Source organism: Nannobrachium achirus, assembly GCF_963921795.1.
Source record: "Nannobrachium achirus genome assembly, chromosome: 13".
Classification (NCBI taxonomy): domain Eukaryota; kingdom Metazoa; phylum Chordata; class Actinopteri; order Myctophiformes; family Myctophidae; genus Nannobrachium; species Nannobrachium achirus.
The window spans coordinates 47919567-47930921 of record NC_137833.1 but is presented as its reverse complement, the minus strand read 5'-3'; the positions used below and the strand labels follow the sequence as shown (position 1 = coordinate 47930921).

Sequence of the window (11355 nt, the reverse complement as noted above, 5' to 3'; positions counted from 1 at the left end):
AATGGCCATGTTCTCCTGTTCAAGCATTTGGACAGCAAACATAACAGGCACTTCGACGTGGACAAACATTTACTGATCACACCCATGTGGGAATATATAGAATTCCTTCAGACTCTTCCTGCATCTAGCAAGAGGAAAGTCCCAAATTCAGAGTGAACATTTTTAACTAAAATCTTTACTTCTTGGGGTCCCTGGAACAAAATATTTTGAGATGGGGGTCCGCAGCCAAATACATATCATTTTGGGAGTCCTTGACATGACAAAGTTTGAGAACCACTGACATAGCAACAAACATTTTTAAGAAAACTGTTAGGATTTAGAAGACATTCGTAGAATCGGCCTATAGGCCTATCAGCGGTTCTCAAACTTTATCATGTCAAGGACCCCTAAAATGATATGTATTTGGCCGTGGACCCCCATCTCAAAATATATTGTTCCGGGGACCCCCAGAAGCAAAGCCTTGAGTTAAAAAGGTTCACTTTGGATTTGGGTCTTTCTTGCCTCATGCTAGATGCAGAATAGATCCAAGCCTTTTCTACTGATGCAAGTGCACCCCCCCCCCACCCCCACCCCCCCCCCCCACCCCACACACACATACTGTACATGCACACTCACGCGCCATGTCATGTGACATACTCCGCTGCCCTCCTCCCAAGGCATGACAGTGTCATGTTAATGATTAACCATGTGGTTGAGGGAAGAGGCAGACTTCAGTGAGGACAGAAAGCTGGGGCAGCAGCCATTTTAGAGCCTATCTCTGGACCAGGGTAACAGAAAACTAAACAGTGTCTGAAACCTCTTTCAGGCCTGGGCCGGAGTTATTTTGCACGTGTCAATGTCCCGTTCCTCAGATTTGTCCTTTTCAGTTTCTGAGAGATTGTATAGGCTTGTTGTGCGGCCTATGTATGGCAGTGAAAGAGGCAGTGTTATGTTTTCTAGTTGAATGAGTTGGTTAGATGATTAACTGGGTGGATGTACTTCTGCCATGGTGACTCTGAGTGTAGGGGACTCAGCTGAGAGCAGTGAGACTGCATTAATAACATCTGTCATCCAAAGGCTACCAGAGGACCAGAAGACAGACTCGGCAGAATTCTTCATCAGCAGGTAAAACGAAACAATAAAGGTCTTCTGTAAATGTATCCTGCTGTGTACTTGAGCAGTGCTTCTCAAAGTGGATTCCAGGGACTTTGTGGGTTCCTTTATGGGGGTCTAAATTGACCCATGCAAGTCTGTAACTCTGACAGTGTACAAATGGAACCAAATGGACCCTGGCGGGTCCATTTGGTTCCATTTGTACACTGTCAGAGTTAAGGGGAGACCTTGAAATGTAAAAGTTTGAGAAACACTGTACTTGAGTCGCATGATTCTGCCTGTATTATGTGTGGGACTGTCTGTCAGCTGATGTTGTGTACACGGTTGTTCACTGCTCTCCCCCTCCTCCTCCTCGCTTGCTTTTGGGTGCAGGTCCAGTGGTGTAAAGTAATTAAGTACATTTACTCAAGTACTGCTACTTAAGTACAATTTTGAGGTACTTTTACTTTGCTGGAGTATTTCCGATTTTCAATACTTTTACTTCAACTCCATTACGTCCCAGAGGCAAATATTGTACTTTTACTCCACTATAATCATTTGAAAACTGTAGATTTTGATTATTATTGGAGCGGTGAAAGCGCTCCCAATGAACAGGTATGTCTGTGGGTATGTGGCTGGGTGGCTGGCTGGGTGGCTGGCTGGGTGGCCGTGTCCGTAGTCTGGCAATACCTTGAGTGGCCACACACAAAACACTAGTTAAAGGAGGGGCGCTGTTTTGTGCAGGCCAGGCACACTCACCACTCACTCACAGGCACAGTTTACACTCACTCACCCACTCACATAGGGTACAGCTGCTCAAATTCACCGCTCCACTTCGAACCGAGGTTTGATTTTTACAAAACATGCAGTAACCACTTTAGCCCTATTTAAACTTTGGCTATTTAAAAATAGCCGCTCTACAAGCTCACAACGCAATGCGCAGCTTAATGAGCTGGTAGATCTGCTATCTTCAAAATATTTGCATACATTCTTGAAACACAGTATGATATATAATAAAGTATATTTTGTAGTTTTACAAAAGTACTTTTTCCAGGGACGTGCAGAGAATGTTAGAGAGGCAGGGGCTGAAATTTCTAAAAGGGCCGTTTGGTGAAAATATTGAAAATAGCAGACCCCCAATCTCATAACGAGTCGCGCTGCAACGCTTGATGCTTAATTTTTACACAGAAAGGGCAATTCTTTCAACATAAGATGCTGCATTCAAGTTCAGGAGAGTTTGGACAAGGCACGCATTTGCATTTCTTTCACCTTAGTAAAAACTGCATTCATGGTCTGGAGAGGGCACTTTTTCCACAGACAGATAAAAGGGCAGCGGCTCAAGCCCCCTTTGATGTCTATGTGTGCACGTGCCTGACTTCTTCCACCACTGTGCAGGACCAACAACCTCATCCTGAGTGTGTTGCTGTTGGTGGGATGCTACGCTGCTATTCTGATCCCAGCATATTACCCTCCTGATAGGCTGACAGCCACTGATGGCCCACAAGAGCCCAAAGATCTGGTACAATGAATAATATATCATATTTTAAGTACATCAAGAATATGTTTTTAAAACTAACTGGGGAGAAAATAATCTTGATATACGTGGGGCTTGATACTTACCCCAGTTGTGTGCAGTATTACGCGCTGAAAATAGCAGATCTACAGGCTCAAAATGCATCATAGTGTAACACATTGTGAGCTTTAAGCTTTTAGGATCATTAATGTTACATTTGAATATGGAAGGGTGGTCATTGAGCAATGAGCATTGTTCGAAATATGGTCTCTGTCTTGTGGAAACCTATGTAAAAGTTATTTTACATTTGACTTATTATGTTCCTTTTAGGCAGGGTGTTTAACTGTACTTGTACTGAACTATATTTCTATTGTATTGACTAAGCTTTTACTGTTCTCCCTTTTTGTCTAGTAAAATAATCAATCAATCCGTTACTTCTAAGGATTCATATTAAAAAATTGAAAAAGTTGCAGATTATCTTTGCTGTTTTTGACTGAAGTCTGATCAAGTAATAGGGCGTTCATTTGTGAAATAACAAAACGTTAAAATAAGGAGATAAGAGGTTTCTTCATATGCTAGTGGTCCAGAGCTTAAAGGTTTGGGGAACCACTGCTCAAACCATTTCTTTATCCCTCCCCCCCCTCTCTCTCCTTCTCTCCAGCTCTTCCTAAACCAGTCGGCCTCGCTGCCATCAGGCCCCTGCCAGCCTAGATGGAGTGCGGACCACCTCAAAGCCCTGTCCTGTTCCGCGGGTCTCACGGACGTCCCCGTGTTCGTGGAGCCGGGGCAGAGCTGGGTGACGTCCCCCTGGGAGCTGTCCCCTCCTCTGGGACTCCGGGGTAGCGAGGAGCATCTGGCGGCGGCGCTGTCCTCTCTGCCCCGGCCCGGCCTGCCCGCCTCCCTGCGGGGGAGGGGGGGCGGCTGCAGGCACTGCGTGGTGGTGGGCAGCGGAGGCGTGCTTCACGGCAGCCGCCTCGGCTCGCACATCGACCAGTATGACGTCGTCATCAGGTTGGTGTTGGTGTGCGTTATATTGGCCAGTAAAATTAGACCAGTATGATATTTTAAAGGTATGATAAGTGATTTCATTTCATTCAAATATCAAAATGGGTCTATGTTCTGATCGTGACCGAAGGTCGCAGTTTAGTATGTCAAACGGCACATGCTGACTCCGTCTGGACGTGTACACTTTTTTGCGGTCTATGGGTTTGCCGCTCTGACATCATGCTCTGACATCACTGTGATGTCAGGGGAACCACTCTAACAGAATGGGTTTGCGCTCTGACATCATGCTCTGACATCACTGTGATGTCAGGGGAACCACTCTAACAGAATGGGTTTGCCGCTCCGCCATATCTGTGTGGCTGTCTACAGACAGGCATCTCCATGTATGGGCATAAGGGTATGATGTCAGATGTCATAGACATAATAGGACTTTCACATAACAAATGACTGAGTAAGCATGTTTGGGCATATCTCTATATATACACTACAGTACATGGATCTTCACATGGGTACCAGGGGTCTCCATATATGGATAACTGGTCCGATATACATCACTGGCCAGATGGCCAAGACATGGCGCAACCTCGCCCATTAGGGCGAGGTCGCTTGTCGCCCTGAGGCGTCTTACTAGTAGTACTACTATAGAGTGTTTGGTCCATATAAGGACTTCCGCCCTATCCCCTGTGACGAGAAAAAAGCAGTTTCAGTTTTCCCTGTAGGTGGCAGCCTTACTCCAACTGGTGTGTGACGCTGTAGTGCGCAAGTAAGGCATTCATTTACGAAGTTAGAATATGAATATACGAGGAGCTATATTTTCATCCATGCATTAGCTAAACTTCTTTGCCTTTTTAACTTTTTTTAAAAACATTTTAAAATACTTCAATTAGACGATCTACATGGAAACAATTTTTGTCCTCAATGAATGTGGGCAGATGTCTGTCTGAACATTTACCTTGTGTTCTTTGTTTTCTCCAGGCTGAACAACGCTCCTGTACCGGGCTTTGAGAGAGACGCTGGCTCCAAGACCACGGTCCGCCTGGTCTACCCAGAGGGAGCCCCCCACTCCGCTGGGGACTACGCCAACACTGCCATGGTCGCTCTGGTGGTCTTCAAGAGCCTGGATCTGGACTGGCTCACCTCCGTTGTCACCAAACAACCTCTGGTGGGCGAGAGAGAGAAAAAAGCACAACCTCTAAGTCAGTGGTTCTCAACCTGTGGGTCGGGACTCGGGACCCCCAGGGGGGTCCCCAAATTGTTTTGGGGGGTCCCCAGATGATTAACTTAATCTGCAACATTGCTTTCTCTCTCAACAGTAAACAAACCAACACATGGTTTAAGTGTATAGAGGGTATCTGCACATTTCTAAAGTGACAATTTAAAGACTTTTTAATACCTCTTGGCTCTAAAATGACAAATTAAACATTGGCCAAATTGTCAAATATTAGAGGCAGAAATTGTGAAAATAGCCGATCTACATGCTCGCAACGCGAGGCGTTGTGAGCATGTAGATCTGCTATTTTCACAATAGAACCATGTTATACAAAATGTAATGCCTCAACTCTTAGTGCTCGTAGGGTGGGGGGTCCCCAGTTAAAATATGGTTATTTTGGGGGTCCCGGGCTGAAAAGGTTGAGAACCACTGCTCTAAATCACTGGTTCCCAAACACTGGGAACCATTTTGTTTTTAATTATTTCAAAACATTTTCAAAAAACATTCCCCCAAAAGCTAAGATTTTCGTGAATAAAAAATGTCCAATGATTTATCTAAGTAATTTCATTAACGAACAATAAAATAAATACAAAAATCTAAGAAATTTCATAAATTAGAAAACAAATGTTTAAGAAGTAGTGAAGTAGCCGATCTATAAGCCCACAACACCGTAAGTTGTTGTAGATGGAAAAACAAGCAGACTAAGTACTGTACAAAGTGAAAGGTCAAGTTTACTAAAGTACTGACTGTTTAAATGTTTGAATACACAAGTTAACATGAATCCAACATACAGTACACTCATGACAGTGCTGTCAAACAAGTCTATAAAGCCATCTATGAAAAGGTTTAATCTTTAATCTGCAACACGATTTTACACAATATGTAGCGTGGGTTGCCCGTTTCATCTCTCTCAGCCAAGGGGTCCGTGGCCGTGGAAAATGTTGTCCCAGTCTTACTCAGTAGTAACTGGTGTGTCTCCATGTGGATGCTGTGTAGAGCTTCTGGTCCAAGCTGTGGTTCTGGAGGGAGGTGGTGGAGGACATCCCCCTGAGGCCCGAGAACTTCAGGATTCTCCACCCGGAAATCGTCCACAGGACGGGACAGGCCTTACAGAGCTATGCTCACAACCAGGGGAAGGTCAGTCAGAAAGAGATAGGAGGTGGCGAAAAATAAGTTACCACTTAAAGGAGTAGTTCACCCCCAAAATGACTTTTTTTCCTATTGATTACTCATGCCATGGAGACTTGAGTTCAATATTCTTTTTTTTTGTATTTGTCGCATTCCTAAGACAAAAATGTGATTATAGTAAATGTACCCCCATTGATTGATTGATTGAAGAATTTATTAGAAGTTTGCAATAGAAAAAAGTACAGTTTCATGACAGTACAAATCACTGGTACAAGGTCAACTAAAAGGAGATCCTAGAAAGCCGAGGCTTATTCCACAGGAACCACACTTTAAGTATCTCATATAACATTGAAAGACAGACGGATAGAACATAGTACTTTATCTAGGATAATATCAGTTTCAAAAGCATAACATCAAATACAAAGGCAGAAAAATAGAAAAGGGGGGGAGCATGGGGGCTTAGTCTATTTACAAGTCATGGGTAGCAGCTGTCTGAAGGTGACTTTTCATACCAATTTTGAAGGAGGCTAGGGATTTGCTCTCCTTTAAGGCTTGTGGAAGGGCGTTCCACATTGGCGTTCCCATTGATTCCGGATCCAAATGCATGGCACTGGATGGGGAAACCGTTAGGCTAAGTTTACTATAATACATTTATGTCTTAGGAATGCAACAAAAAACTAATAATATTACTGAACTCAAGTCTCCACGGGGTGAGTAATCAATAGAAGGAAAAAAAAAAGTCATTTTGGGGGTGAACCTTACCTTTAAGCCCCATTTCTAAAACAGCGAAAATAGTGGATCTACGAAAAGATGTTTGAAAATGATCACCTATAATGACATTCACAAAATAGGGTTGCCTCGTTGAAAGTGGTTAATAAATTAATGGTTGCAGAGCATACAATAAAATGCTTATTTAAATCTGTTGGATATGCATAGAGGTGTCTTTTCTCCTGCCATACAGATGGTGCCCACGCTAGGTGCCAGTGCTGTGGTGATGGCCTTGCAGTTGTGCGACCAGGTGAGCCTGGCGGGGTTTGGCTACGACATGCAGCACCCAGAAGCCAGGCTTCACTACTACGAGACCATTCGCATGGAAGCCATGAAGGTTCAGGTAACACGAGGCCACTACTAGGCTAGCTCAACTCTGGCCATGTTCAGACGACAACGCTCTGTAGAGAAAACGACGAGGTCCCGGCACATCGCCGCTGCGTTTTGCTTTTTATCCAGCGTTCATAAGAAGCTGCCTCAGGGCATGAAATGATGTAGTGTCCATGTAATTTCGCTAGGTAGCGGTGACGCACGGATAGGCGATTCTACTTCCTGTCTATGTGTTGTCGTTTCTTGTGTTTCTGTTGTTCACACGGTGACGAGAGGGGAGACCGTTGTCAACTTTTCCACCCAACGGAAACGGAAGGCAAATAAAATAGAATCGATTTTTGGTCACTGCATCGATCCATTTCTCGCTTCAAATGTTTCAAAAAAATCTTGAGAGCAATGTTTTGTAAATGACATTATGTGTTTGTTTACATGGCTGCCATGATGAATACAGCATGATGGCTACACTATACATCATTTCAAGTTAATAATTCCAAGCATAATCCTTCATAATAATAAGCACATTTCTTCCCTTTATTGTCAATACACAGGTTGTCCATGACGTCAGCGCTGAGAAGCTCTTCTTGAGAGATCTGGTGGCTGCAGGAGCGGTGTCTGACCTCACAGGGGCGCTGTGAGAAAGCAATGCACTGTAGAGACTCACAATGTGTCGCATCACAAGTCGCGACACATTTTAAGCTTGTAGATCTGCTATTCTCAAAAGGTTTATACATTTTATACATTTGAAAACTTGTGAAATGGGACATTCTGCATGATGACTACTTCCTACTTTTGGTACTTTAACACATCGGATGCCCACGTGATCTCTGACGTCTAATTTGCTGGTGCCCATGGCAACGTGTCATTTTACCTACCGGCGAGAGTACTGGCGAGAAAAGTAATCTGAGTAAATGTAATCCGAGTATGTCCTGTTTCATCACCGCGGTAGCCAAGTGCAGTAGCTACAGTATAGTTTACTGTACAACGCGTCAAACGCGTCGTTGGGCACTCGTAAAGATCAAAGAGATTGACGCGTAGACACCACGTGGGCACCCGATGTGTTAAGTAGTCTACATTTTGATACCAATACTTGTTTGTACTTTTACTCCAGTAAATTTTGAATTCTGGACTTTCACTTGTAACAGAGTATTTCTACATTGCAGCATTGATACTTTCACTTAAAGGAGTAGTTCACCACTTTTCAACCTGTCTTCATATAATAGGTCCTCACTAATGTTCATGATAAAATATCACAATTTTTTTCTACTCAGTCCAAGTCTCCTAGGAGAGCTGTGGGAAGTTCAGAATCCATCGTCTTGTGACATCATCATTTCCCACCCCCCAAAAAAAAACAATATTTTTGAAAAAAATATTTAGATTTTTATTATCGCGAGAACAATGGCTTCCACTTTAAAATTGCTACTTTTCAGGAATAGAAAGCCTGCAGTTTCTATAAGCTGGATTGGCAATCGATGATGTCACAAGACGATGGGTTTCTGACCTGCCCACAGCCCTCCTTTGAGAGAAAAAAAAAAAAGAAAATCGATTTTTGAGTGAGGACCAATTATATGAACATAGGTTGAAAAGTGGTGGAGTGCCCCTTTAAGTAAAACATGCGAGTACTTCTTTCCCACCACTGGCTGTGAAAGGGAGTAAAGCACTGACTTGTGGGGACAATTCATCAGTGAAATCTACAACAACACATTCCCTGAGTGAGAAGGAGACCCACGCAGCTCCATCTGTGCTGCATGGGGCTGGAAGCGGCCGGCGGTTCACATGCCTGGCTTCTGCCCCGAGGGTTATAAATGAGCCACTGAGATGACACAACGGAGAAGGCAGATTAGCGATGCCACACAGCTCGAAGATTTGTTCCTTCTGGCGAGCGTCACCGCTGTGCGACGGAACAGAAATGAACCACGTTCGACCTGCCTATTCCCCGAAAAGCTCCACCGGCTGTCCGTCCGTCCTTCCGTCTGTCACGTCACGTCACACTTTTGCCCCTGTTGGCCCTATCAATGCCAAACTTTGCACACACACACACACAGTCCTTGGATGCATGGCAAATCACAACCTCCAGCCCTGACTTCACATGGCCCTCTTCTAGCGCCACCATCAGGCCGATTTTTGCAAAACACATTTTTGGACACTGCTCCTACAGACTTTGGCCTAAAATCACGCAAATCTCTAAAGTCATGTCATCAACTTGGATCTGTCCCATTTCCCATATTCCCTCCTGATTGGCTACGATTGCCTTCTAAAGTTTGTGTATGTGACGTGACGGTCGCTTATCTCCCGATTAGGGAGTCTTACTGGTGGTATCGTCTCTCAGGCCAGACCCTTTCCAGACTCTTTCCCAATCTTCAAATTGTACAGAAACGCTTAACTCTACCCCTTAACCCCCTAACTTTGTTAAGGGGTAGAGTTTCTGTTAATGAAAATGGATTTTCAAAAATCGTCAAGACTTTTTCTGTTTTTTCGTAAATTAACAGCAACACTATGGTGTCACACAAAAGCAGCAGATCCACAAGCTTGCAACGCGGCGTGAAGCGACCTTTGCAGTTTTTAAATTTGAAACCTGTCAAGAAACAGTTTTTGGACGTATGAGGTTTCCAGTAAAGCACTCATTTACGCGACTGCATAAGCTAAACGGAAATGCGGGGAGACATCGCTATATTTTCTACGTATCATACATAGGGCCTGTTACGCGAAAGCATTTGAACATTGTGTCTGAGTCAACAAGTCTTGTCTCGAGGCCCAGGACTACTATTTTGGGCAAGAAGTTACACCTGGTGGGAAAAAAACTGCGGAAATAGCCGACCTACAAGCTCACAAAGCGCCACAACGCAACGCCCAGTGAGCTTGTAGGTCGTCTATTTTGGCCACGGCGACACCGTCGTATGACAAAGTAGAAAACAGGGATTAAGTGGTTAAGCTTTAGACTTCCTCCTCCGTGTTCACTGAACAGCCTCACCAGCTGTTCACTCAATTAGTGATCACATGGCTGAATAATTAGTCCCTGAGAAATAATCACTATGTGCACAGGCATTTCGCAGTGATGACGACATAAATAATTAATCAGAGACGAATGTTACCGTACTGTATCAAGTTTATAACAGTTCAACAGACAAAGTGACTTATTACTTTTTTTTTTTGTTAAGCATGCAGTATATAAGACAATATTTGAAATAAATAGAGGGTGTTGTACTGTTGTAAGTTCTGTCCTCAACAAGGAACAAACAGATAACAGAAGAGAAAACAAATATATTGTTGCAGGATTCAATCGTTTCACAAATAGAAATAGAAATACAGCAACTTCACTTGATTGTTGAGCCTCAGCCTATACGGTATTGTCATTAAATAGTGAACATAAGGCAAATAATGAAATAATGATTATATGTTACAATGAACAAAAACAGATGACACTATATGAATAGGAATGAATACTTCAAACAATAGCACAAAGTGCACAACAGCGTTTTAAAAAGTGCTAGACAAGGGCCGCTAGTGTGGTGCAAGGGTTAATAATGTACCTGCGCACCACCACAGAGTCGAGGGGTTTGAATCCACCGGAGTCTAGGGGTTCGAATGGATTCACTTTGGCCAAGCGTCTACACCAGTGGTTCTCAACCATCTACAAGCTGCTTGTAGATCTGCTATTTTCCACAATATTTATCTGTGGAGTCAAACAAAATGTAATGCCTCAACTCCTAAGTGCTTGTCAGGGTGTGTGTGTGTGTGTGTGTGGGATGCGGGGTGTCCCAGTTCAAACATGATTATTTGGCAGGGGTGTAAGGATTTTAATCTATTTTAATTTGCAATGATCTACTATATCGATATGCAAAAGCATATATCGTACCGCTTTGGCTTTGTATCGGTATCGTTTCACAATGCAGATAATAGGTGCCGAATAGTTTTGCAGTGCAAATAATTGATTGTATGGAAACTAAGTATTTGTGCCTTGTATTTAGTAATTTTAAGAAGGAAAATTAAAAAGAGGGGTTTCATTACTTTCCCATTCCATATAGCTACTCTTGGTCTATCGATAAACGTGTGTAATCTCTGTGTTCATGTCAAGGTGCGGATTTGTCCATATGTGTTGAAAAATAATGTCCATGTATTTGCTAGAGAATCACCGTGTTTACTTATTTATATCCATAATAATAGATTTTTCCTTTAAAAACATGCACAAAATATTGACACGTTACACACAGATTTAATTTCTTTGCTAAATAGTTAATATATCGATTTTAAATGATTGAATCGAATCGTATCGCCCTGAATGAACCAATATCGTCCATGTATCGTATCGTCAACCATGTATCGTGATGCGTAT

At 43.2% G+C, this 11355-nt stretch overlaps 1 protein-coding gene across 1 annotated transcript; it reads left to right on the top strand.

Annotated features, from left to right (window-relative positions):
* The first annotated feature begins 720 nt into the window (after positions 1–720).
* st3gal7 (ST3 beta-galactoside alpha-2,3-sialyltransferase 7) lies at positions 721–10163 on the top strand. The gene is made up of 7 exons (XM_080739758.1): positions 721–1104; positions 2467–2590; positions 3246–3595; positions 4565–4751; positions 5796–5936; positions 6889–7038; positions 7574–10163. Exons 1-7 carry the CDS (start codon positions 986–988, stop codon positions 7658–7660), a joined length of 1158 nt encoding a protein of 385 aa, XP_080595884.1. The 5' UTR covers positions 721–985; the 3' UTR covers positions 7661–10163.
* Positions 10164–11355: the final 1192 nt, after the last annotated feature.